This window comes from Frieseomelitta varia, unplaced genomic scaffold (genome assembly GCF_011392965.1).
Source record: "Frieseomelitta varia isolate USP_RPSP 00005682 unplaced genomic scaffold, Fvar_1.2 scaffold_251, whole genome shotgun sequence".
Taxonomy (NCBI): Eukaryota; Metazoa; Arthropoda; class Insecta; order Hymenoptera; family Apidae; genus Frieseomelitta; species Frieseomelitta varia.
In genome coordinates, this window is record NW_025109981.1 from 88625 (window position 1) to 116151 (window position 27527).

Genomic DNA, 27527 nt, shown 5'->3' on the forward strand with positions numbered 1-27527 from the left:
GGAATAGTCGTGGAGAGTTTTGTCGAAACGACAAAAGTGGAGAATCTTGCTCCGGACGAATCGATGCAGCACGGAAAAAATGAAAGAGAAACAGAAGATTTGTCAGCGACACGTTTATGTTGGAGCTGCGATAAACGACGACGAGCACGAAACGCAAGAGACACGTTGATCTAATTGTAAGTAACGATCGATAAGTCGTACATTCCGAATTGTTTGAACTCTTCGATCGAGTATTAGTCATCATTTCGTTGAGAATTCGATACCTAACGAATGTAATTATTCACACTGCGACAGCTTGCAGACCTGTGCTTAGCATACGCAAGTATAGTAGAACTCCATTTTAATTGAACCAAATTTTCATATCAATACCCGATTGAATCCACTTGTTTCAATCCTGAATTCTTGGACAAAAAAAAAAAATCATTAACAGAAAAGAGAGCTCCAATTATAAATACTATCTGCCTCCCCCAGACATTAAAATAATAAAATAAAATAAACCGTGTTTGTTTTATTATCTATATAAATTAATAGGAATTATACGTTCGATATAAATAAACGGAGTTCTTCATCCTCGCTTTCATCGTTCGCCGTAACTCCGACACAAAAAGCACACTCTTCGACTCGGATTACTTTTTTAGAATCACTTTCCAAATCATTCGACTTGGGTTGTCGCCCGATACACTTGCAACGAAAGGGATGAAGCGAAAGCGAAAGAGCTTTCCTCGGTCATTTTTTTTTTTTTTCCGATTATAAATTATCGCCACTGCCGTTTTCTTATTCTTTTCTTTTTTTCAAATCGCTGACCTGTTCTAGCTTTCGGCTAATTTGCTTCGAGCACGCGATGACCGTTACCGTGACACTGAAACAGATATATTGCGAAACTTTGATCCCTAAATGCCCGAATATATATGCGTATAGTTACGAATAATAATATCTCCTAAAAAAGAAAGAGAAAGAGAGAGAGAAAGAGAGAGAGTGCACGCCTCCGTGCCGACATAGTTAATACAAAAATACTGTTCTGTTGCACCATTTCTTCTCTTACTAGTCTTATTACTTCTTTCTACGCAGAATAATCCCTGTAGTCTCTTCGAAACGCCCTTTTCACCGTTTCTTCAAGGAGATGAAGACAGACAAGAAGAAAAAAAAAAAAGAACAAGAAAACCGCGAAGCACACGATATAATTTAGCAATGAGAGTGTTCCATTTTTTGCCTGATAACTTTTCTTTTTTCCGTTCAATTAAAAGCACACATTCGATCAAAAGCACGATAACAATAATAATAATAATAATAATATAAAATCGCGTACATGATCAATCGAGAACGATTCGATAAATTAGAAAACTGAGAAACAAGATGAGAAATACAATAATCGGATTCAATGATTGGGGAAGAAATCAGCCTCGCGTATACTTGTGCAACGCACTCGTCATTTTCGACAAACGCGACAGGTCGATGCAATAATAATTTCGATCCACGATACGTGGTAACGTGCCAGGAGAGAAACGACATATATATATATATATATATATATATATATATATATATAATCGTATCGCGAGAACGCGACAACAACGTTGGAAAAACATTCGAAAACGGTATTGATCTCAATGGGGGCTCTCCTCTTTGTTCGTTTCTTTTTCCTCTGTCTTTCTCTCTCGTGTTTGCTCTCGTTTCTGCATCCTTCTTCTTCCCCCCCCCCTCTTTTTTTTTCTTTTTTTTCAAGTAATTGCAACTTAGCGTCGCGCGCTTGACGATCTCGCCTCTAGTGACAAAATGAAATATCCTACCGAGTTCATCAGTTATTAACTACGATTATTATTAATTGTATAATTGTGTATACAGTATGCCCCGGGGGATTTATACGTACATCGCTGTTGTTATTCCCTCGATACTGTTGAGAAATACGAGAGAAATGTTTCCAGGGAGGCGTGATCGTTTTACTGTTGAAACGTTCAAGTTCGAAAACAAGTTTTTAAGTGGGATACATCTTTTGATCCATTGATCGATGCAGCTCGAAGACTAATGAAATAACAAAATATTCTCTCGATAGAAAAAAAAAATTAATTATATACATGTCGAAAACAATTGTTAGTTCAGGAGATATTTCGATTTGAATTCCGCGTGAAATTCATCGTGAAGAACGACAAAATTAAACGGCAGAATTAAATTAAAGTAAAAATGTAATGTGAAATGCAAAATCTTGTTGTTTCCTTCATGTTGTTTCATTTTATAAAATCAAACCGGCAGAATATCTTCCGAGCTGGTAATATTTCGTTACAGATAGGTTAATATCTTCTTTTTTCTTTTCTTTTATACACAGAGCGAGTGTCGTTGTATCGATCAATAGATCGAAAAAAACATATCGTTTCGTTTTAAAATACGTATACGAATAAATCAGACGTACTGTATACGCGTGAACGTGTGTACAGATTGTTTTACATATACGCATACGCGCGCGTATACATATGTATGTATGTACGTATATATATATATATTTATGTATATGTATAATTATATATATTCAGCATCACAGTAAGATAGCGCCCCTCAATTGTTTAAGTGATCGTCGGATTTTCTCGGATTGTTCATACTTCATTCCGCATTCAACAACGTATGCTACAACAACCCGTCTAGATATCGTCCTGTCCATTAATTTCCCTCTTTCCCATCGGCATTACATCGATGTCGCGACATTGCTCCTCGAACTATTCGGATTCGTGTCGTGTACGCAAATGTACACGGGGACAATGAGAGAAATAAAAAAAGGATCGTGGAGAGTCGAGACTGAGAGAGAGAGAGAAAGAGAGAGAGAGTCCGACTGAAAGCGAGATTAATCAATGATTCCGCCTAGTATCGCGCACGTATGTCGTGCCATCGATCGTTCCTCGAAATACTGGCACCTGAAATTTGAAGGACGACGTGATATCGGCAATTAAAAGAGGAAAAAAAAAAAAAAAAAAAAAAAAAAAAAAAAGAAAGAACGCCGAAGTAAAACTTGCCAAGGAGAAACAATTGGCAACAGCCACGCGAAACGAGTGACGCGTGCTTACCTCGGAAGAAATTATTTGTACGTTGCGCGAAAAAAAAAAAAAAATGAAAAGAAAAAACACCGAGGAACTTGGTACGTATCGGGGTACGTATCGTTTCCCATTTCACGCGAAATCCAAAAACTTAACGAGCTTACCGTATCTCGTTCCATATACCGTGAAACACACACACACACGCACACACACGCACACACGATTATGGACGAAACACCGTCCAATACTCTCCTCTCCGTGTACCACCACGTTTCGGTGGACTCTTCTCTACTTTTTTCTTTTTCTTTTAATTTATTTATTTATACCTGTTTCTACCTAACGAGCGACGAAAGAATAGAATATCTAGCAGTAGATATACTTATATAATTACTCTGAAAATAAATAGTTATAAAAATAAGCGAGCATTTCATGCTTAAAATACCTTAGGTAAAAACTTAATTAATTTGCACCACGTACGGAGTGTGGAATGTGTGTGGTCTCTCTTATTAGATCGTAAAAGCGTACATCTAACAAAAGACTCGACTACCGCGTAAAAAAAAAAAAACCGTTAACGACAACTTTTGTCAATTGTAATACGTCGAAGTGCGACACAGTTCGTTTAAAAGAACTGGGGAAATAAAAAGAACGCGTGGATCAATAAATAAGGGTGCAACAAGAGATTAGAAATAGGATAAAAGACGAGATCGAGAAACTGATCGATCCGTCGTCAGTCATCGTAGAATAAATAACTGTGCTGAGAATTTGATCTTACCGCGAAGATACATTAGGTACATTGTCCGATTCGTCTTTCTAACATCATCAGCGCGACCACAACCTCTCTAACCCCACATCATTCCTGCCCTCCCACCCAGCCGACCCACACAACTGCCCATAAAACCCACCCTTCTTACCCAACCAACATGTTTAACACAGTTTTTACGCACTGCGGAAGAAAGAAAGGATATCCTTTACAGATAAATACGTTCTCCTTTTTTTCTTTTTTCTTCTTCTTCTTTTTTTTTTTTTTTTCTTTCTCAACGTACACGAAATACGAAACGCAAACACTCGCGGTTTAACTTAAAATCGAGAAAACCCTTTTGTACTCTTCTATAAACTTTGTCGCGTCTACTTTTTTTTTTTACTTATCATCTAAACGACGACGATACTCCGCCCCCCGAGGGTTACGCGCGACGCGTCGGAAGCATCGGGGTTGTTTCGTGAAACGAAAAAACGGCTATTAACAACGTTATCGTCGTCGTCTGCTCTGCATATCCCGAAGTGATATACGAAAGGAATTTCGGGCGAGAAGTTCATTTCGAACAGAATGAAACGAATGGGTGAGGAATTAAGATTCCAACGAACATCTCGAACATACGTTGTTTTCTCGTATGTTCCACGTATGTGCTCGCGCGCCACTCGCGGATCTTCCTTCGATCGAAACCGATCCGGTGGTGGCGGGTAGTATACCTTTCATGCGGTTTTCGTGTCAATATTTTACGATACCGAAACGCCGGTCGAAAATCTTATACTATTCGCGACGCGTCCTCTTTGGACGTTGACTAACTCCAACCTCGTCGGTATTACGTGACTTTTTACCAATTTGTACCTGGCTCTGTGCGGTTAGCTGCAACGATATCGCGTGCGTGTTCAATTTCTCAGCCAACAGCAGGTCCTTCAGACCTTTCATTTTCTGACTATACAACGTTATCCTTGGCCTCTCGTGCTCGGAGTCAGTCTCTACCTCGGGGTCGAGGTTCTCCTGGGAAGTGGAAGGCGCGGGAGGCAGAGCGTCGTCCGACGGGGCGACAAATGGCTCTCCGCCACCTTGCAACAGGTAATCTCGGTTAAGTATCTTTTCGCTGCACGCTGCCGTCAACGCTTGAATGCTGGGATGCATCGGCGCCGGGTTAGACGGCACTTTCGACTCCAAGCTCTTGATCAGGTCGCGAGCCGCGTTGCCTCTCTCTTTAGTCTTACAGTAATTGTTGTTGTTGTTATTGTTCAACGTTTCCTCCGGGCTTGTCTCCCGCTTCTGCGACTTCTCCTCTTCCTGTTTCGCCTCCACGTCGTAACAATCGATAATTACCTGAGCACGGATACTGGCATCGAACTTTGAAATGGTATTTACCAACGGCCGTGCCCATCCTATGTGCAAAACGGGCGTATTCGCTCCTTCCTCCCATTGGCAAATGCCGTCGTAAAACCTCAACAAATAAGCAAAACAACGCGGCTGTCGTAACAAACGTTCGTCAGCTCGTACCGTATGAGGTATAAGCTCGTTCGCTATTTCCAACAACTCTTTATATATTTCTCCGTCATCCCTCGAATAGTCATACCTGATTACACATTAGAATCGGGATAATTGTTGATTATGAGCAAATTGCCAAATTCATTTCGAATGCCGCCACTCTCTCACCGATTGATACTTACTTTCTTAACACATCCGCCGCGTCTGCCCACGACGACAACGCGTTAGCATGCAATCCGTGTCTGTACAAGTAGCCACCTTGATAAGTATACGGATACACGTGAGCATTTCCATAGTACTTCCTCGCTGATCGGATAGCTTCCTAACAAGTCACATAACGGAAGGTTAAGTGCAAACTTACAAGTGAATTGTTCACAATTGCGAATCATCTGTAAGATACCTGAAAAAGATCTATGGCAGGAGGCCTCCCTGGAGTCGGGGCTGCTTCCTCGAGATCCCCAAGATTACCAAGAGCCATGGGATACTTGGCGAGATGGCCCAGATCATACAACAACCACAACAACTCCTGTTGAAGCAACGCAACCTCCGCCGCGTCCGAAGTAGCACTCAAACTGGGATTTATGGCCGATACTATGGTGGCAACTTCCATAGCTCTGGAGCATACAACGGCTTGACCATTTACGTATAACCATGAACGAGAAGCCACCCCAGGTTCAACTGGCTGGCCTCTTTTATCTTCATTTCCCTTTCCTAAAGACATAGCAAGTCAATTTTGTAACCTTCGCTCTAAATCTCAGTATCTCTATACTCAGGTGCGTTATTGTTCATTTAAATCGCTTACCATGCCAGGTAACTTCTGCAGTTTCAGTTCCATCCTCTCCATAAACTACCCAAGCATGGTCTTCCGACATGGCAAGATGTACATCTTTAAATCCCAGTACTTGGCAGCCGGCAACTACAGCGAACGCCACGCCGAAACAGTCCAACTTATTCGCTGTGAGATAGCTGTAAAGACTCTGCAGGTGAGCACGATCCTTGTAGTAGCTTCTGGTCAGGGAGTTCCATATAACGTCGGAGACTTTTTTGACGAGTTCTCGTGTCGCGTACTTGGTGTCGTAAACGGTAAGGTCGACCGCGCCTTTGATCACCGCGTGAAACTTGGTGTAAAGGGCCTCGGCGATGTGAAACTCGACGGCCGGCAATTTCGGCTCGTCGTAAACAGTGGCCTCCTGCGACGCAAATGTCCGATTGCAGGTTAGGGAATTCTCGACTGCGCCGACGAGAATCGAGAGCAGAGCGAGGTCCGGCTCCGAGCTGTTCTCCAACTGATTCTGGAAGATCCGCACGATCGAGGATATGCTCTGTATAGGGAATAGTGCCTTGTCCTCGTCTCGAAAACCCGCCATGTCGCGGCTGGCAGGCTAGCACACACGAGATCCGGGGGATCTTTGGCTCAAGCCACGAGTGTCATCCTGTTTCGCGTTTATCTTGACAGAAACTCTCGACGAAATCGTACGATCCGCGAGACTTTCCTCTCCTTGGCTAACGATGCACGCCAGCCGATGCCGATTCCCTCGTTCTCGATGCGAAACTCTTACATTTCCGCATCACAAAAACGTACCACAACCGTATATCATCCAGCGGCGCGCCGCCACTAGGATTGTTTCCAACGGTGCACCCATCCCCCCTCCACCATCGTGTGCGCACGACAAAGAGAGAAGGCGAGTTTCCGTGCGAGCGACGTCAGCGCAACGCGAACCTCATACGTTATCGATATACGCGCGTTTTAACGTTCTAGAATTTTCCGGCGAATCTGCACAGACTAACGTCTTAAACTTTCAAAAGAAGTGTACATATACGTACGGTTGTTATTCACTAATATTTACTAGGTAAACTTAAGAATATCGAAAGCCGTACACGCTGCTTCATTTTAAAAAATTTACGAGTTTTCATATAAGATGGAAGTTTTGTATTTAAATGACTAACGCGACGCTAACTGGTTGGTAAGTGCGTGTAATATACTTTCTCTCATATATGTGTGTATGTATATATATATATATAATATATACACACATACATGTGTATATTAGATATGTATAGGAACATTACCAATGTATAAATTGTACATACGATACGAACATTGACACCAATTGTTCAAAAGTTGTAAGATGGCGCAATAGCCAGGCATGTCAATCCTCGAGACGTTTCCAATCTTGTGTCACCTCTCGTAGATCGAGAACGGTTTTGGTCTTTTGTGATTTACAAAATCTCAGTATACCGCGTATTTTTGCAGTGAGCAATCTACAACGTGCATTTATCGATCGACCGTTAATAACACATCGGCGATAATAAATCGTCTTGTCGCTGGATACGCAGAATGAAAGTTACGATAAAAGGTGAGTGTGCGAATTGAAATTTTCAGCTAGCTTGCATATTTTCTTTACTATTGTAACTATTGATAGTTGAGTTTAAAAGGCATTCTCTATTGCATCCTTCTGCCTATATTATTCCATTCGATACCATTTAATCACGTATATTTAGATCACGAATCATAAAATACGAAAGAGGTAAACAATTGTGAGAATTTTTTTGAGGTTGGACCGGTGTTGCCACCTGGCGGTGGATAGCGAACGACGACAATTGCGGCATATGTAGAATGCCGTTTGACGCTAGTTGTCCAGATTGTAAAATCCCTGGGGACGACTGCCCTTTGGGTAAGCAATTTCACAATTTCACTCCTTGATTCAGCGAAAATTTAATAACAACGATTCTTTTAACTTCTCGCGCTGGAATGACGTGCCACCCACGTGTCGAGAATATTTCGCCCAAAATTGCAATACATTCTCAGTTTTAAGTATATTGAAATATAACCCAGGCAAAACAAATGATAAATTTATTACTTCTTGGTTAATTTCTATCCAGTGATATACCGATGAATTCAAAAAAGAAGACGAATTATTGTGTACGGTTTGGTCACTCGTTACGGTCCGCGAACCAGTCACTAGCGCAAGAGGTTAATGTGAACGCGTTCGTCGGATTTGTCGAGTGAACGGACGGATGGAAAAAAGGAAAAAGATGAATCGAGTGTTATTTATTTTTTTTATTTAATGAAAAACAAAAACGTTAACGTTAAACATTAAAGAAATGGATAGACGAGAAGTGACTCTAGAGGCGATTGATTTGCTACGATAGACGGTTTGTAAAATACGCGCGAAAGCGTTTGCGCAGCTGCCAGGCTAAATATCGATCGGTGTGCCGAAATGAAACGGATCGCTCGCACACGATACCCCACGTTCTGCTGACGCGCGCGTACTCCGCGCGTGTCAATGTAAACTCGACAAACTCTGTGTGGTCGCCGGTTGTTGTCGATATAATAGAAGGTGCGCGTGTTTCGCGATACTTCGCCCCGGGGGAAGAAATGTTTATGATGTAAATACTGGTTCTATACTGTTCTAGTCTGGGGCCAATGCTCGCATTGCTTCCACATACACTGCATCATGAAGTGGTTGCATTCGCAGCAAACCAGGCATCTCTGTCCGATGTGTCGTCAGGAATGGAAGTTCAAGGAGTAGCTGGTTTGCCGATGATCCCGCAGGTGTCAGCACACAACGAGTAATCAGGTAATGCCGTTTGTTACAAGCTACACCTATCAAAAGAATTCAATTACTGTTTGATGAAAATGTTGGTCACCGTTCGCGTTGCTTTTGTCTACGTTGGGAAAAGATGATCAACTTTGTTACACTTTCGCTGAAAGGAGGGGAGCGATTCAGCTTGGATGTATGTACATCGCCGTTTCATCCTAGCCAATGTAACATATCCTGTCTGCCTGTTTTCCGTTTTCGCTTCTCCTCGCATTTCGTAATGCGAAACTTTACAATTAATCGATCGTTATCGACGATTCTGTGGATGCAATCGGTCGACATTTTAGTGAGTAACTGCCTGAGAACGATGGTTCGACGAAAACCACTACGAAGGAGGAATTGAAACTGACCATTGACGAAAATTACCTACAGCTGCAAGTAGTAAAGTATCGGAAGATTTTATTGGAATGTACGAATTGGCTGCATTACGTCGAATTGCAGACGTAACGAGATTCTCATATCTCGCGCTTACGTAACAGTATTTCACGAGTGCGAGCATTCAACGCGGTACTTCATCTGACGGAAGAACTACTACCGATGGTGCCGGCGATTAGCGAATTTATTTATGGTACCAACGAGCAATGCTATTACTCAACGCCATCCTATCGGTATGCAGGAAGTAACTCTGCGATGTCATACCGAACATTTGTAATTCGTACGATCGAATTGCACAGCAGATTTATCTGCTCGTCCTCCTCTTTGTCGTCCAACCGCAACCACGAACATCATTTCACAAGATGTACATACATATATCGCAAGCGAGATTTTTGCGTGAGTGACACACGATCCGCGTTATGCGATTATCCGAAAAGGAATCGTCAACTTTTGCTCGATGCAGCGTGCTATGATTTGCAAACGCGCGATGCCGATTCGGGTTTCGCGCAGAAGAATTGGAGTGAAAGTAGAACGAGTGACTCTTCTGTACGTCGGGAAACAGAGTGTGAACGAAATTCGAACGTAACGTGATCGCGCGAGCACTCGAAGACACTTTTGAGAAATCTATTTACGTTGTGCCGATTCGAGACTAACAGACAAGATCGAATTCGAATCAAATTTGTTTGATCCATCGTTGACAGTACAATTTCACAATTGTCATTTGTTCTTCTCTTATTTATTTCTACCAGCAGCGTATTTTCCTTTGCCTTTCTTCTATCCCTCAAAAGTCATTTCTGCCAACTCATCATTAGGTGTAAAAAAAAAAAATGAGAAAAGAAGTATGATTAGTAATAAAACGGTTACGAAAATCCCGCTTATGTACGCTTTCTGCCTTGTGTTCATCTCAAAATGCAATTCCTATTCATCGACTCTCTCCGTTGCCACACTTTCTTTTCTTCCTCCTCCTCTTCTTCTATACTTTGATCGAGGTGTAACGCATCTCTCTTATCTCGCAATTACGTGCTGCTCTCCTCCTCGTTTCCTCCGCTCCATTCTACTCTCAACAGTTATATCGTTTAGCTTACTTATCCTTTTCGCTCGTACCTCTTTTGCATAGTAGTACGCGTAATTGTACGCTCATGCACACACATGCATGCGAGCCGATCATTCTCGTCCTGCTTTTTACACTCCCTCCTTCTGACTCCCCTTCATTTGATTCCCCCTACTCCCTAATCTCTTTCTCTCTCTCTCTCTCTCTCTCTCTCTCTCTCTCTCTCTCTCTATTGTACACGTGTATACGTGAATAGCGACGAATTTGAAACACAGTTCAGCTTCAGATAAATATACAGATGAATGTATAATATATATACTGTATCATAAATTCGCATGACTTGTAGTTTATGATCAAGAAAGAAATATGAAGTTTTTGCCGTTTGTTTCTACGTGCATCTCTACACATCTCTCCTATATCTATGTCTCTCTGCACTTGAGGAGATATTATCGCGACAGCAGGTTCAATCTATGAGCCTTTCCGGTGTGTCCTTTTGCTGACTGACTGGTTGATGGCTAGCACACCAATGCATCACGCATGTACACGATCGAGAAAGATAGGTGGCAGAGGCTTCGGCGTAGCACGTCCATTGCCTGGCTGCCTCGGAGAACACGGTCTAGAGCTGGAGTTCGAGCCCCAGTCACGTGGCCCCCCGAACGTGAAGGATGTTTGTGGGATCGCGTAGTCAGTTAGCAGCGGTTCGTTCAACGAGTAACAGAGAGAAAGAAACGGAGCATAGAACCAGCTACCGCGTTTGGACCACTGGAAGAGGGGAGAAGGGTCAGGGGACACGGGGATAGAGACGATAGCGGATCAGGAATACCTGGGACCGAGTTTTCCTTCGACCGGACTCCTTCGTCCTGTCTCACTTTGCCTCGCCTCGTCGCTGTTCCACTCATCTCGCTTTACCTAGTCTCGCCGCGCCGCACCACACTGCATCGCACCTCTCCTCACCTCGCCTCACCGCATCTGAACTCACCTCACCTCACCTCGCCTCGCCTCACCCCGTCGCTTCTGAACTTACCACCTCACTTCGTCTCACCTCACCTTGCCACGTCTTACCTCGCCTCACCTCGTCGCAACTCGCTACAACTCGCTTCAACTCGCCCCCACCTCGTCGCCACTCGCCGCAACTCGCTTCAACTCGCTTCACATCGCGGCGGCGGCGTTCCGCGCTTGTTTCGCTCGTTTGAATGATCCAGCGTCTTCGAAAATGTCGCGCGTACCGCGAACCGATCCAGTGGATTTCTTGCGTAATTTCTCGTGAATCGCGAAGACGATTAAGCGGTGATTCTTTTCTTTTTTTTTNTTTTTTTGTGTGTGTTTCATTCGCGCTTGCCGACGTGAAGTGAATCGCGTGCACGAGTGCTGAGAGGAAGAAGCGGACGGAAGAACAAAGAGGAGGAGAGAATAAATAGTAAAATCAGAGTGAAAGAGAAACTCGCGGTTGAAACGCCGCTCTGCATTGGTGCGGCCGCTTTGGAATCGTGCCCCACGTTTGATCGAAACAGCGGACGTCGTACGCCTGGTGGAACGTAAAAGGCACAACGAACGAATCGTTTCGTCGCTTAATTTTCGATCTCTCTAACAGCCACTCGGTGTTTGTCGCGATCGCGTGTTTGGATGATGATATCACACATTTATGTTATCGTGATAGCGAAATCGGAAAAAAGCACGAGGAGGCAGAGATAATCGAGATTATAATCGTTATATTATTTGTCAGGGGAAACTCCGATCTCTGTAGATTGTAATTCGTAATTTGTAAGAGTCACAAGCATGCATCTTGGACGAAGCGAGACGAGGTGGCAACGCGACGGTGGCCGCTCGTAGAGAGGTACTCGCCGCGGTGGTGGAAACAGCGGATAAAATGCAGCTGGCAGCGACACAGAGACCTCATCCACCACCGGTACCACCGCGGCCGAGCCGGCAGGTGGTCGCCGAAGCCCTTAAAAGATCACCAAGGCCACCCTGCCCGACTAGACAGGCCCCGCCACCGCCAAACACAAAACCGTGGAGATCGGATCGTGACCGGTCGAACAATCGGCAACAGCAGCAGGTGGTGAGTCCAGCTGCTGGTCGAACGGTCGTTTACGAGTCGATCAAAGATTCGGTACCGAAGGAAACCGGGAACGAAAGTGGCGATCATCGTGACGACTCAGCTCGGTTCGTCGTCGGCGGCGGCGGCGGCGGCAGCAACGAACTCGTTCCTCGAGTCGCGAGTGAAAGGCGCACGGACGAGGACGAGCGTCGTGGAAATCCGCGGGAAAGGCGGCATCGTAGTACAACCGTCCCCGGTCAGGAATATCGGGGAAATTTCAGTGAATCGAGCATCGTCACTGGTGTCGACGTTGCCTGTCGAGAGGGTCGCGCGTCGCCAAACGAACATTTTTCGAACGGCGTGGCGACCAGCGACGAGAAGTCATCGTCGGCCAATGACAACGGTAAACAGTGTAGTAACGACGATGAACCAGCTTTGGACAACTCGTTGCCCGAATCGGCCGCCTTGGGATCGTTGGATCGGAGCTCGGTCGAGTCATTGGACGACGTGTTGCGTTCCCATCACCGTTTCGAGTCGCCGGTGGAAAAGTCGAAGTCGAACTTGCCAGAGAAGAGCCACCACTGTTCGGAGAGAAGGCCAACGCCAACTCAGAGATCGTGTGCCGTGAAGCATCGGGGGGATACGACGAGTTCGACGAGGAAAAGCGCGGTAACTCGGTCTGCGGACGATTCGTGTGCGAACGATCAAGCCTCGAACGTTTCGAACGTTCTTGATCGTGGTACGGTGGTTGTTGTCGACGAATCGGATCGTAGGGCTGCCGCGTCGAATGATCACGTTGAGAAACAAAACGGCGGCGAGCATCATAAGGACCGTACCAACGAAAATGATAACGACAACGACAACATTCATCGGCAAGATTGGCTGGAAGCCGGTATCCATTATTCATCTACGCAGATTAGGTTGTCTGGCGAAGACGGGGACATCGTCGATGGGAGCCGAGTCAACGGGTACAATCGTTGTGAAAACGAGAAGTTCAGCGACATTAACGTTCCGAGGTAGTTTATCAAGAAGAATGATACATACGCGATTTGTTGGATGCAATATAAAAAGCGTGTTAAAGCGTTTAATAATTGAACGATCGTGATATGAAAAATCTAAAAAAAAATATATATATATATCTATTGGAAACGTGATTCATCCGAACCATCTCCGTGGTTCGACTTTCTCGTCTCGCACGATACGCTTCTTTTTTTTTTTTTGCCGCAACGATTCAATCAAGCGTGACAAAACAACCGACGAAAAGGAAGACGAGAAATAAAAGTGTCGGCTGCAGGTTCTTTTCTAGGAGGATCTAATATCAGAGTATATCGTTTCGTTCCTAATTTTCCTTACCTGCTAACCTACTTTGCCACCGTTCGTGCGAAACAGCGGCGTTCAAGTGAGCATCAACATGCACGGAGTCGGACCAATGTTTTGTCGCAGTTAAATGTTAATTGAATCGCCTTGGTCTCAAGGCTGACATTGAATGAAACGTCGCGATTTTTAGTAACAAACAAGTCTTTGAACAAACTGTTGGAGTAAATGATAGAAATATATTTTTATGAAGATAATGGAAAAAATGACACCTATTATTATTATTATTATTTGAATATTATTTTTCTGATTAAAGGAAATGATATTTCCTTTTGTATAATATTATTATATATATGTATAATTATTATATATAATATTATTTATTGTTATTATTTGAATATTATTTTTCTGAATATCGAAGGAAATATTATACTTTTTTCTATGTTACACTTTTGCATCTTCAAATTGTCCATAAATGCATAAAAATCCGCAGACGTCTTTCATCTTTTTCAGCATACAAGAGAGAATCGCGATGTCTTCCCTGCAAGGTCTACCACCGTTACCGAGGAGTCTCAGTGGATTCAATTTGAGCGGTGGACGAAGCGAGGGTTGCGAACCGCCTCCGCCGCCTACTAGATCTTCCAGTAAAACACAAAGAGGCGGCAAAATTTCGATCCAGTCGTCGTCCAGGCCATCGCCACCTGCCAGGCAACTAACCACGTTGGACACGCAGCTGGCTATACTCAGGAGAGAAATGGTGATTGAAAACACTGAAAACTTTTTCACATCCTCTCCCAATCTCTATTCTTTGTCCCTGTCCCTGTCCTGTTATTATCTGTATATTCCTATTTTCTAGCCACTTCCCAGTGCCGAATCACTTTTACTACTACAGATGGAAAAAAAAAAACTGTTTACTAAGAAGAAGAACTGAGAAAAAGACATTGATCGAGTATAAGTATTATTGTTAAAGGAGACCGGTTTGAATGAGCGCTGTTAGTCATGCGTGTTCTTGTTAACTATGTGTGTGTACGTATTCACGAGTCAGCAGGAAAATTCCACGGATTTACGAGTCACGGCGACGCGATGTTTCTATAAATGGTGGAAGGTCAAATTAATCGAAACGTCGCTGATTGTGTGTTAACAGAACGCCGAGCTGTATAACCAAGATGAAAACTATTACAGCGCGGATGTTTTCCGAGTCCTTTCTATCGCTCGTACATATCGCGTTAAATCCAGTCGATCCAATTAGACCCGTTACCTCGGAGGTTCTGTTGCACGCTTATGTATATACCGTCACAAGTAAGACACGGTAAATATGTACCTCCAAACATTGGCTCTTCTCTCGAGAGACTAACACATTTTTTTGTGTTGTGCAATGGTTGTTTTAATTTCTTTTTTTTATTTTTTTATGGAAAGTTTTGTTACTAGTTCCTCCGTGCCATGCAGTTTAAATTTTAACTACAATATATGATGGAATATCGCGGCCAATGTCCAAAACATAGTTTACTCGAAAGTTGGGCTAATAGTTTAATAGTTAATCCAGACACGAAGCGAACTGGCACAGCCGCTCCCACGCTGCATTCCCTCAGGCGTGACTCCCCTCTTCGCTTCCTTTTTCTGGCCGCTCTCTTTCACCTTCGTTCCTTCCTACCTCCACTCTTGTTCTTCCCTCCTTTTCTCTTATCTTCGTTCTTGCTACGCCAACGTAGCCCTCTCATTCCCATTCTCATTTTGCGCCTCCTACCTAATTCTCTCTTCCTTTATTCCCACGGCCGGTGTATCACGAGAGTTGCCGCTCTCTTGAAAATACACACCGTTCGAGTTCGGTAAATTTCAAACACTAACGCTTGCCTTGGCAATCGTATGCTAAAAGTGAACGCGTCTTGTTAAATCAAACACTTTGACGACGTTTGTTTGTTTGTTTGTTAGCTAATATTTTCTGCACACTTTCGAAAATGTAAACGTCAAGCGTTAACAAAACGAATGTTGTTTTGCAGTTTGGCCTTCGACAGCTGGATCTCTCTTTGTTGGCGCAACTTTGGTCTTTGAACGAATCTATTCAAGAATTTCGACAGCTTCTGCAAGAACAAGAAGACAGAGCACCGTCACCTTCGCCCAGCAGCGAAGAAGGGGACGATACCACTTACGGAACCCATCCTCCACCACCTCCGAGGAGACCGGCTCCCGGTGTACACCTTCACAGACCACCCAGGCCACCCAGACCACCCAGGCCACCACCTAGCGACGAATCACCATCTAGCGAAGAGTACGGAGCTGTTTGATGCCTGCAACTTCAAATTGTCTGCATATCAAACCATTTTCCTCAACTACTTGATCGACGAAACATGTTGTTTGAACAATTAGTAGATGTCGGATCGGTGATTCGATGTCAATCGATGCGGCGATCACTTCTACCTGTACAAGTTGTCCGAACGACGTTACCTAAGAATGCAGTCTAATGCATCGTTGTAAAAAAAAAGAAAAAAAACTTGTTGATGCTTGAAGGTACCTGTAACGTTACATGTCATTACGGAGACATTCGGAAATTCTACTGTTCGACGAGGTTTCTTATAGTTGCAACCGACCACTCGCGACAGGTCGTTGAAAAAATCACGCAATGTGTGAATTTGTACGGGTGAATAGCTATAGTATTTGAAAACGCATACCATTCGTTGATTCACGAAACTGTCAATGTCAATCCAAAAAAACAACGATCCTCTTTCTCTTTCTATATACACACACACACACACACACATATATATATATATATACATATATTTCTTAGATAAAGAAAAGGTTTATTGTCCTCAATGAGAACTATTTCAGTTCGATACACTCTTTTTCTCTATTTGTGATAGCAGTCGAATGGGGCCTTTAATTAACTACGATAGACGATTCGTTTGCGCTAATCGAGATATTTATCCGCGATTCATATTGGTTGGAAGGACAGTTGGAAAAGATCCGAGCCTACGGGACGACAAAACGGCTAGTGAGATCCAAAGAACCGCATTCGGAAGTTCTTGTCTCTTCCATGTTTCTCCACTATTACGTCCATTATAGAGTTTTCTTTCTTGTTGAGATACGAACAAACGTACTGATGAGCCAGACGATGAGAATCTTCGAATTACGAGAAGACGACTTATAAAGATTTATGTAGATTAATTCGAATATGTAAAATAAAGGGAAGAACGCACGATACGAAAAACGTGGTTAGTAATTTTAATTATTATATATAATGTAATTTTCACGTAGCATTCGTTTTCTATTTAGAATTTAATAATTTCGTTTCTTTGTTTTTTTGAATTTCGTACATTTCATCATTGATTTCAACGTAGAGGGCGCAACCTACGACGAATGTTGTCTTTCATGCTCACCAGCGTGGTTAAGAAGGTTAAGAAAGTGTAAGAAGTTATGTGCCAACTGTTTCGTGCGTAAAGTTGAGATATTGCTTTAGACAATGTCCGACGATCACGAAAGAGGTAAAAAACGGAAGAAAAAGCGGTCTCACGTTCAGATGGCGAAAAAATTGGCCCGACGAAGAAACCACGGGTACTCGGACGTCGATGCCGAAACTTATCAGTACATGGTGCATATTTTGGAGTTGATGAAAAGCGATTTCTCAACCACAGAGGAGAAATTGATATTTGTAAATAACGTGTACGAACAAACTGTCGGCCACGAGCTCGAATACGCCCAGAATCAAGTTGGATCCAGGATACTGGATTCGCTGTTAAAGTACGCGAGCTTGGAGACGATTCAGAGGTTAGTTAACGCTTTTCAACCCTCTTTCCGACTTCTCAGTAGCGACAGGTTCGCTAGCCACGTTTTGCAAAAGATCATAGTGGTCTGCGCCGACAGAGGAAACCGGAACACGCTTTCGAAATCGTCCTCGGAGCCGAACGCAGATGCCAGTATAGAGGTTATAAGTATAGAGGTTAAGGAGCTGGAAGTAGACACTTACAACGACATCGTGTTGAAGCTGAGTAAATATTTCATTAACAACAGAGAGGAATTTGTATTCGATACGTATGCGAATCATGTTTTAAGAACTGTCCTAGAATGTCTCGGTGGTCTCATCGATAAGCCTGACAACAGCATCAATAAGAGAAAGCTGATGCTTGGTGAAAAACGACCAGTCGTACAGAGTTACAAAGACTTGTTGTACGAAACGTGCAACTCGTTGTACAACTGGCCTAGATTCAGGGAATTTGGTCAAGACGAACTTACATCTGGATTGTTACAGAGCACCTTGTATTCTTTGAACGATGTATTCCCAGAAATAATGGAAGCGTACATCAGGAAAATTACAAACGAATGTTTCAGACCAAAGATGGAGGAGCAGCAGTTGCCCAACATTTTTCAGGAGGAAAGTTCAACCAGACTACTGGAGGCTTGTTTATCGGTAGCAAGTCCCAAGTGTTTCTTCGCCATATACAAAGACTATTTTTCACACAATTTGAAGCAATTGTCGTTGATGCGGAGCACAAATTTCAGCGTGCAGCGACTGTTCGATCACTGCAACGTGAAGGAACACTTTGAACAATTATTCGAAGAAATTCATTCGCATTTCTTCGACATTCTCGACAAGGGTCATACCGGTGTTTTAGTCAGCGTGGCGAACGCGTGTTTAAGGTTACAAACGAAGCAAGGTGCATTTGTAACTGAACTATTGAACGTTCTTGATTGCGGGGCAAATGAGAAACAGCATCGAATATTGGCGTGTGTGATTAGCTTAAAAAAGTCTGAGAATTGTGAGACTTCTGAAGGGAAAATGGAAAATGACTCAAGATGTTTGATCAGCTTACATGGAAGTCTGATTGTACAGGCCATTCTTAAGTTTAACAAACCTATAAAGATGGTCAATTCCTTGTTGGAAACGGACGTAGAAAAAATAGTGCAGATATTCGAAGATCCAAAAGGCAGTCGTATTGTAGATGCTTTTATGGACAGCAAGTATGTTGGTGAAAAAAGTAGGGAGAAGCTTGCGAAAAAATTAAAAGGGTACTGGTCACAATTAGCTAAGAGCACACACGGTTCCAGAAGCTTGGACAGAATATGGGCTTGGGCATCTATAAATCAGAAGATATTGATCATGGAGGAATTGGCAAAAATCGGAGAATCTTTACGTTCGACCATGTCTGGACAAATCATGTCCAAAAAACTGAACGTTCCGCTGTTTGTGAGAAACAGGAATGACTGGAAGGAAGGATTGGGGAAGGAAGAAAAGACGAAAGCTCTTTTTGCAAATATAATAGGAGACACTATGAAGAAGGAAAAGAAGAAGTAACGCGTTTTTATGAAATCATGCTGTCTACATTAAATAAACATTGTTCTACACTACACGTATGTCAACGAATCAAAGAGACACTTATGCAGAAGAGAATGATGATCAGTGCTTGTTCTTTAACCATTATGACACAGAATAATCATGTATTTCGTTAATTCATAAATACAATCTATAGAATCCATCATACATCCCTGCAACGTAAAATACACCTAGAAAAAACATACAACGATTCGTAGTTTAGATTTGAGCAAAGTTTTCCTAACGCGCGCACGACCGATAAACACGTTTTACCTCTCGACTCGACAATGACTAGATTCGTAAACGTGCACATGCATTTATATACATTGTCACGCGTATAAAACAAAACGTCGCGTTGCGACCGTGTTTATCTATCAATTGACTAGGAGAATGATCGATGGGGTATTGCATTACGCCGTACATCGATTTCGCTGGAAGAAAAGAAAAACTTAAATTCGTTGCATCAAGTTCTGAGGCGAGAAAAAAAGCAATAACAATTTCAAAGTTGATGATATTTGATCTTGAACTTGATGAAACATGTTAAATACCTTGTTAATTGTTTCCTCACGTTACATGTTCGTAGGGAGACCTAGAGGTCGTACAACACGTATAATTTCCTTTGATATCGTTGTCGCTTTTGTTTTTCTTTCCTTTGTCCTCCAGCATCATCGTAAAACTAGTGTCATAAAAATTAAATTGTTTATCGGATCGTTTGCTGTTTTGGGCGGCATTAGCTTGGTTCGTGTCTTTCAGTTTCTATCACGCACGTACGGCGCACACGGTAGTATCGAAATATAGCGAGGAATCAGCGTTACTCTTACGTTCGACGTTTGCAATATTAAAGTGATTGTTTATTCGAACCATCTACGATCCGAAATATACATATATACACGTTATTTATCTCTACTCTGTCGCTTCGATCAAATAGCAATACAACGAACCGTTACACAGACTATTCTAAAGAAGAAAATTCGACGAACGGTTTACAACTACAAATTCATAGAGGGGCATCAATTTCATTTGTTTAACTGCTCAACTCTTTAGCTTGGCCTGGCATGTACCGACGAATGAATTTCGAGAAAACGTTCGACACCGCGGCAGTGTGCAGCGGCAACGGCTTTCAAGTGGAAACGCAATCAAACGACCTGTGTCAGGACCAGTGTCGAGAATGTGGAAAAGATGCAGAAGATGTATGATTCGACATAGAAGAAAGGGTGTTAACGTTAACGCGAGTCGTACTGGATCGGTCTGGCGAATCGTCGGAATCGATAGTAGTTGCCATCGTAACGTCACTTCCCTTTGGTCGCGCCGCTGGCTGGTATCGGCGCGGCGACGCTCGCCTCGTTCACGCTGGCGATCCTCGGCGGACTACGAGACGCTGATCTCCGAGGTTCGCGGGGCGGAGGGTTGTTACACGTCGCGTGGTGACCACCGGTTTCCCAGTCTCTGTGTTGGCAAAAGGAGCCACAGTATCGCGCTATTCCACAACCACCGCACGTTTCCAACGCTGGTCTGCCACAGTTCCAACAACTCTGAAAACCAATTCGACGATGCAAATGAATGGGATGAAAGTGTAACCGGTGAAAAGAAGCTAGGATTCCTATACATGTTGAAATGTATTGTGCATGCAAGGAGACACTGTTCAACCTATGTGATAAAATCACATAGATATTTTTATATGGATTGCAATTTGTTTATTCCTACTGTGAAAATAATTAATTTTGTTCGGGTAGGTTGGGGTTAATTTTGTTTTGTTAATCTCTCAAGATCAGATCAGTTTTTGATCTTTAATTTATATTTTCTTGAACTTTGTGACATGTACTTTTGATGGGAGAATTTGTGCAATCATGTTTCTTGTTAAATTTCATGAAATCTGCATTAGTTTGTCAGTTTATCTTCACGTTATTCAGTTTTGAGATTCATCTTCAAAATGTCAGGTATTTTTCCACTTCCAATATTATTAGATGTAAAAGTAATCTCTACGAAACATATTTATTGTAGATACTAAATATTTTATGCTTTCTGTATACATTTTTAGAATCATTAATCGTGATTAGACTGCAGACAAGAAGTCAAAAGGTTTCAAAAATGCACACAATGCACAGACTATGTAAAAATATATAATTTATCCAAAGTAGAGTATCTGTATATTAGAATATATAGCAGGCAGGACAAATTTTTATTTTAGCTTCTATTTCTTTAGATATGTTCATAAAAAAAGTCTGCAGTCTAGTCATGATGATTGGATATCGTGACAATGCCAAAGAAGGTTCCAAATGTTTAGTATAATACGAACGTGTCCATATAATGTTTATATGTTCAAATATTATCACCAGTTACTATATACATCATCATATCATAATTGTAAGTGTTAATGTATATACTGCATGTCTCAACATGTACAGAGGCTTTTACATGCGAATAAGGATTAAGGAGCGTTCAGATATGAATTTATTATCCTAGTCAACTGAGATATACTCACGGATCCCGAGACGGTTTGCAGCTGCGGCACCGTTTCCTTTTCCTCTTCGCTGATCGACGGGATCGAGTTGGAAACAGAGTTGGTCGGTGTCGCAGCAACGGTCCTGGCGTTTCCATCGACCGGTCTGTGACTACCGTGAACTCGCAGGTACGATCCCTGACGAAGAGGGCTGCCGTGATTCCTCTGGGACAACGGAACGTCGAGCATTCGATGAACTCGTAGGCGTTCGTTCGCTCTAGATTCAGCTACCGCCACTCGAACCGCACGCTGAACCTCGGCCATTACGGCCCTTTTCACGGCTTCCTCTGAAAACATGAAGAAAAAACTCAGATATTTCACGCACTCCATTGATTTTTGATGATCACAAGACACTGATGGAGTCATAGAATTGGATGTGATGCAAACTGCAAATGTCTCAACTGTGTAAGATGATGGATTCATGCATGTGGACACGAAAATTACCAAAAGTCTAGAAATATAATACTGAAAAACATATATAACAAATTAAGGACACATACTTTTGATATATTTATATTCAATATATTGTATTATGTTATTCTATATTATTCAAATATAGTGAGTCAATTATTGATTATAAGATTATTTGTGCAATATTTTAAACGTGGACTAAGTACTCAAAGGATTAATGCACGTTACATGCGCCACACGAACGCGTTTAGAATCATGATCTACCGGGAGTCTTTTTCTTGTTCCATTTAGTTCGTCTATTTATATTGTACAGAACTACATCTCATACAATCCATCAATATAGAAAGAATTGTAGATATAATGTCACCATAAATATCAAATATCTTGGGTTAAGATAAACCCAATGATTGTCCGTTAGTTAAGGGATTTGCAACTCCACTTTTATACAATTAATGATTCAATAAGTGGGTAGCTCCACTTTATATATATTTCTCGTTTACATACACTGTTTCATAAAAAAAATATGTGATCTGTTACTTACTGGTGTATATAAAAAAGAGTTTTGGTAACTACTAATTGACCATAAATTAGCATAGCATGTTTCTAACAGTATCTCTAAATTTTTAATTGCATTTACTAAAATTACTTGAAAGTGCAGCTGTTGCTCTAATTTCAATCGAAAAAAAAAAGAAAAAGAAGAAGAAGAAGAAGAAAAGAAAGCAAAATACCAACCGTCTTTCCTCTTCACTTCCGCCACCTTGTCCTCGATCGCCCTGATCGTTTGAGCAACGATCTCGCCGGACAGCCGTTTCAAGCTACCTTCGCGATCGCCGCTCGAGGACTCCACTTGAGAACCGTTTGTCGACGATGGATTATTGCTGGCAGCGGTGGTACCAGCGCTACCGCCGTTCTGAGCTGGTACGGTACTGGTGCTGGCCAAAGGAGGCGCCGTTGTCGACGCCGCGAAGCATCCGCGAGTCTGTAGTATGGCCAAAGCTTTCTTCGTCTTCTCCACCATACCGAGGATACAGTTCAACATCATATGAATGTTCTTCCATTCGTCGTCCAGGGTGCCGTTTTGCGTTTGAACGTGGCCAATTTGCTGCTGCTGCTGTTGCTGCTGCTGTCGAGCTAGATGATGAGGACCGGAGAACGCGTTCATCTGATTAATCTGCACGGTACCAGCCGATATCGAACTGGAACCACCGTCACCCTGGCTATGGCCATGAGCGTGGCCGTGAGTTTGACCGTGAGCGTGACTGTGACCCGTGTGAGTGTGCCGATGTCCGAGACCTTGAATCGATCCGCTCGACGAATGAAGCGGATGATACCAACAGTACGGCGAGGAACCGTCGGTGGACGGTTGCTGTTGCGGCTGCGGCGGATGGTGATGACTCCATGGATTCGTAAGCCTCTTCCCGTATACTGGAACGTCCTCGAGGAGAGCGGCGCCGTTCTCGTAGTACCTGCCAGATAGTTCGACCAGATAAGCGAAGGGAAGCTAAGCTAGTTCGTTTGGCGAATCGAAAATCGGTGACCACGGGCGGTTGCGTAGTCCCGCGACGTGCGCTCTGATGGTCGAATCGAATCGTGAAAGTGGGTGCGCGGCGTTAAGGGGAGAACGTAGGAGGCTGCATTAGCAGAACGGTGATAGGTACTCGAGGCAAGTTTGCCGGTAGGTCGAAGGGTAGGGAGTAGGACGGCCCGGGGTGTTGGAGAAAGGTGGTACTCCGATGATATATGGAAACGTCACCGGCAGACATATCGAGAGGAGGCCAGGCTGGCATTGCCAACGCGCACGTCGCGTTTTGTCGCCTTCGGATTCGCGTCGGCGCCCGTTTCTCCAACGACGCGAGCACATCCTATCTACCCGCCGTCCCCGGAGCTGTGTTTGGAAATACCCAAACAGCCTTTGTGCACGATCGATCGATTCTAGATCGCGCACGCGATCGTATACACGATCGCCAATGTATTTGCCTCCTCGAGGAGCGAGCCATCGTTTCTCTATCGGCTTGGTAAACACCGCTGAGAAATGCAGGCTGCCGGCCAAGATTTTACCGAAACGCCACGCCGCGTTTGCGGCTTGGCAAATATACTACGTACGTACGCGCGCACAGGTGCGTGCCGTTCGCTACCGCGTGAATTATCGTTATAGACGGACCAAGATTTTCGCGCGGTCGTGTTCGGGTTCCGGGCAATTTACGCGTCGCGATTTACACCGTCCCCGATGTGTACGGTTTTGCGGGCAGTTGTCGTTGTTATCGCGGGGGAAAAGGTGGCAAAAGAGTGAAGATGGTCCGGTAAAAGCCTTGTCCAGATTGAGAGACAATTGTCCGCGGACATGTTCACGGGCAATCCGAAAATAACAAGGGACGATATATAGGATGTTTCGGAACCAAGCGTTGGTTCTTGCATGCAGGAACAAGTTGAAAGGAATGGACGAAAATTTTTTTCGTTTGAAGACCTCGTTTTCGAAAAAGGATGAACTTGGAAATTCATTCATTATGTAGTTAAGACGATTACTCACTTATAAGTGCAACGTATAATCTACTGTACGGATTCTCAAACTCATTTTTCTCGAAAACGGAGCAAAATCTCGAATGAACAAAATTTTATTCTTCCCTTTCTCCATGCAGAATCATCATTTCGCCGATTGTAGCATTCTTGATTTTGGCTCTTGTTTATTTAATCATTTGTGGTCGTGTCGTCCATCATTTTCTTTAATTTATGAATTATGTTATGTTACTAAACATATTTATAATGACATTTGTTAATATTTATAATAATATTATAAATATTATATATTTAATATAATATTTATAATAATATAATAATATGTATTATATTTATAATGATATTCTATAATATATGATATTAATATTTATATAATACAAATATTAATATTTGCAATTCCCAACTCTATAATAATATTATAAATATTATATATTTAGTATAATATTTATAATAATATTCTATAATATATAATATTAATATTTATTAAAATACAAATATTAATATTTGCAATTCCCAACTCTATAATAATATTATAAATATTATATATTTAGTATAATATTTATAATATTCTATAATATATAATATTAATATTTATATAATACAAATATTAATATTTTCAATTCCCAACTCTATAACAATATTAAATTATAACAATATTATAAACATTATATATTTAATATAATATTTATAATATTCTATAATATATAATTTTATATAACACATAATATTAATACTTATATAATACAAATATTAATATTTGCAATTCCCAACTCTATAACAATATTAAATTATAACAATATTATAAACATTATATATTTAATATAATATTTATAATATTCTATAATATATAATTTTATATAACACATAATATTAATACTTATATAATACAAATATTAATATTTGCAATTCCCAACTCTATAACAATATTAAATTATAACAATATTATAAACATTATATATTTAATATAATATTTATAATATTCTATAATATATAATTTTATATAACACATAATATATTAATACTTATATAATACAAATATTAATATTTGCAATTCCCAACTCTATAACAATATTAAATTATAATAATATTATAAACATTATATATTTAATATAATATTTATAATATTCTATAATATATAATTTTATATAACACATAATATATTAATACTTATATAATACAAATATTAATATTTTCAATTCCCAACTCTATAACAATATTAAATTACAACAATATTATAAATATTATATATTTAATATAACATTTATAATAATATAATAATATGTATTATATTTATAATAATATTCTATAACATATAATTTTGTACTAAATTTGTATTAATAATTTATGCAATACAAATATTAATATCTGCAAATTCCCAACTCTGACGTTCTACCACATGTGAAATTCACCGTTGCTCCGTTGTAGCATCGAATGCTACGTAGACGGAATGTATGCAGATTGTCTACAGATAATGTTTGTCAATCTGGACGAGGCTTAACAGGATTCGCAACTCACGGTGTATCGGAGGCGCGCCGTTTCGGCGCGTGCGATGAGCCGCTGGAATAATGATGGAAACCGGCCGTGGCGTTGTTCGTATGTTGAATAGCGCCAATACCGGGATTAGAATTGGATCGTACGCCGTAATGAGCGGAGCATTGATTGCCGCCGTTTCCGCTTCCAGCTCCGTTGCCGGCGTGTTCTCCGAAGATCTCCACATGCTCGGTCGCCGCTATCAAACCGACAGCCTCGAGAATCGCTGCCTCGTTCGATCGTAAAAACTGCGCGCAACTCTGTCGAAAAGAAAACGAAACGTGATTGAAGATCTTTCTTCCTTTTGGTGGAAGAAGCCAGGTTTTCAGTTATAGTTACTGTTATTTATATTCTGTAATGCGTATGCTCCAAAGAAACATATTCCTGCTTTTATACATGATCAAATAATCTAGAAACAGACATATTTAAATTTAAATGAATGATAACTTTTTCTCTTTTTTCTGAAAAATTTAATTGAAGTTTTTGGCATTTATGGTGTTTTCTTTTTTTTTTATAAAAGAATTCTGTAATTGTAATTGATGCAGGGTCATGCAAATTATGGCACCGTGAATTGATTACTAATAGTAGAATATAGATGTAAAATATATTGACGTCCGTTTGATACTTCTGTGAGAGCATCGATGCTCGTTTGATTTTGCTATCTGCAAATTTGTATATTTATATATTTATATAGTGTCCACTGTGAGCGAGAAATATTATTTATAAAAAGTATTAAAACTAGTATTGTATAAATCTTATAACATAATGTAGTATAATGTAATAATCATTGACTTTTACTATTTTAATAATTTCTATTTACTAACATTAATATTTGGACAACTAAAGTCAGTTAAAGTGTTAGGTATCGATACATGTTTGACATACATATATCTACACGTACGAAGCTATTATAGTAATCTTTACATTTTCACCGAAAGGGAACCACAATCTGCTTTTGTGTCATTGTTGTTTTAATTGATAAAATATAATTCTTTCCACTATTTATATATTTCAATGAGGTACCAAATGAGTATCTACAATTTCAAGAGTTTAATTTGTATACAAGTATCGATGCTTTTGCAAAGTATTAAACACATATCAAAATGTTTGTTAAAGTATGTCAGTAAATGTCAGAAGGTATAAAATGGGTATCGATATTTTCATGAGGTACTGAGCACGAAGCCTCCAACATTTGTTCTCTAACAATTTTCAGGATTATGTTTCGATCATACTGTTTGTGTAGTAAAATCGACTCAGTTCGGGTAGAGATGAAATAAGAATGAAAATAATTGGATTAAAATGAGAATTAATAAATATACAGGGTGTTTCGTAACTTGTGCGACCCACTTCGGGAGCTAATTGTACGCCTAAAAATAATGAAAAAAAAGTCATATAAACATATGTCCTATCTGTCTTCGTTTATGAGACATAATGCATTTCATAAACAGAGCAAACTCTAGTAAGCTAGTTTCACCAAGAATGGTATATTCAATTTTCATAATGATCACAATTGGCATGTGGAAAACCAACATGTTATCGCGCATTCAAGACATCAACACCAGTTTAGTTTAAACGTATGGGCAGGAATAATTGATAAATTTTTAATTGGACCTTTTTTT

The 27527-nt window shown here is 41.2% G+C and overlaps 4 protein-coding genes and 1 long non-coding RNA gene across 13 annotated transcripts in view; 2 read left to right on the forward strand and 3 right to left on the reverse strand.

The window, feature by feature from the left end:
* Positions 1-270: 270 nt before the first annotated feature.
* LOC122528492 (menin) lies at positions 271-7121 on the reverse strand. Of its 2 annotated transcripts, XM_043653695.1 has the most exons (5): positions 6071-7121; positions 5669-5979; positions 5451-5590; positions 4627-5356; positions 271-859 (listed from the first exon to the last, which is right to left on the reverse strand). In XM_043653695.1, exons 1-5 carry the CDS (start codon positions 6633-6635, stop codon positions 821-823), a joined length of 1785 nt encoding a protein of 594 aa, XP_043509630.1. In that variant the 5' UTR covers positions 6636-7121; the 3' UTR covers positions 271-820. The 2 variants fall into 2 exon arrangements, with proteins under 2 accessions (XP_043509630.1, XP_043509629.1); XM_043653694.1 differs by lacking the exon at positions 271-859 and having other exon boundaries at positions 4025-5356.
* Positions 7105-16853, forward strand: LOC122528495 (anaphase-promoting complex subunit 11-like). 5 transcript variants are annotated; one of them, XM_043653705.1, is made up of 5 exons: positions 7105-7232; positions 7523-7625; positions 7824-7943; positions 8686-8849; positions 14162-14298. In XM_043653705.1, exons 2-4 carry the CDS (start codon positions 7607-7609, stop codon positions 8799-8801), a joined length of 255 nt encoding a protein of 84 aa, XP_043509640.1. In that variant the 5' UTR covers positions 7105-7232; positions 7523-7606; the 3' UTR covers positions 8802-8849; positions 14162-14298. The 5 variants fall into 5 exon arrangements, with proteins under 5 accessions (XP_043509640.1, XP_043509639.1, XP_043509637.1 ...); XM_043653704.1 differs by lacking the exon at positions 7105-7232 and having other exon boundaries at positions 7374-7625; XM_043653702.1 differs by lacking the exons at positions 7105-7232; positions 7523-7625; positions 7824-7943 and adding exons at positions 8432-8609; positions 15646-16333 and having other exon boundaries at positions 14162-14405.
* On the reverse strand, positions 8315-10859 carry LOC122528521. Its single transcript, XR_006306591.1, has 2 exons — positions 9221-10859; positions 8315-9129 (listed from the first exon to the last, which is right to left on the reverse strand). It is a non-coding gene; the product is annotated as an uncharacterized LOC122528521 (long non-coding RNA).
* Positions 16854-17001: 148 nt separating the features above from the next.
* Positions 17002-19121, forward strand: LOC122528491 (nucleolar protein 9). The gene has a single exon (XM_043653693.1). It carries the CDS (start codon positions 17106-17108, stop codon positions 18933-18935), a length of 1830 nt encoding a protein of 609 aa, XP_043509628.1. The 5' UTR covers positions 17002-17105; the 3' UTR covers positions 18936-19121.
* LOC122528485 (protein CBFA2T2-like) overlaps positions 19048-27527 on the reverse strand; it is a 31829-nt gene continuing 23349 nt past the window's right edge. For all 4 annotated transcript variants that reach the window (XM_043653676.1, XM_043653674.1, XM_043653673.1 and 1 more), the window contains 4 exons: positions 25894-26168; positions 22597-23330; positions 21436-21740; positions 19048-20485 (listed from right to left, as the gene is read on the reverse strand). In XM_043653676.1, the coding sequence (XP_043509611.1) occupies positions 20243-20485; positions 21436-21740; positions 22597-23330; positions 25894-26168 (1557 nt within the window). In that variant the 3' untranslated portion in view covers positions 19048-20242. The remainder of the gene's footprint in view (positions 20486-21435; positions 21741-22596; positions 23331-25893; positions 26169-27527) is intronic.

Bases quoted from the DNA above. Each gene is read 5' to 3' on its own strand.
- LOC122528492 (XM_043653694.1), bottom strand. From the start codon at position 6,635: ATGGCGGGTTTTCGAGACGAGGACAAGGCACTATTCCCTATACAGAGC. The intron at 5,980-6,070 runs GTAAGCGATTTA...CTATGTCTTTAG, and splicing joins TGCAGAAGTTACCTGGCATG to GAAAGGGAAATGAAGATAAA. The intron at 5,357-5,450 runs GTAAGTATCAAT...ATGTGTAATCAG, and splicing joins GCGGCGGATGTGTTAAGAAA to GTATGACTATTCGAGGGATG.
- LOC122528495 (XM_043653701.1), top strand. From the start codon at position 12,164: ATGCAGCTGGCAGCGACACAGAGACCTCATCCACCACCGGTACCACCG. The intron at 13,351-14,161 runs GTAGTTTATCAA...CATCTTTTTCAG, and splicing joins AGCGACATTAACGTTCCGAG to CATACAAGAGAGAATCGCGA. The intron at 14,406-15,645 runs GTGATTGAAAAC...GTTGTTTTGCAG, and splicing joins CTATACTCAGGAGAGAAATG to TTTGGCCTTCGACAGCTGGA.
- LOC122528491 (XM_043653693.1), top strand. From the start codon at position 17,106: ATGTCCGACGATCACGAAAGAGGTAAAAAACGGAAGAAAAAGCGGTCT.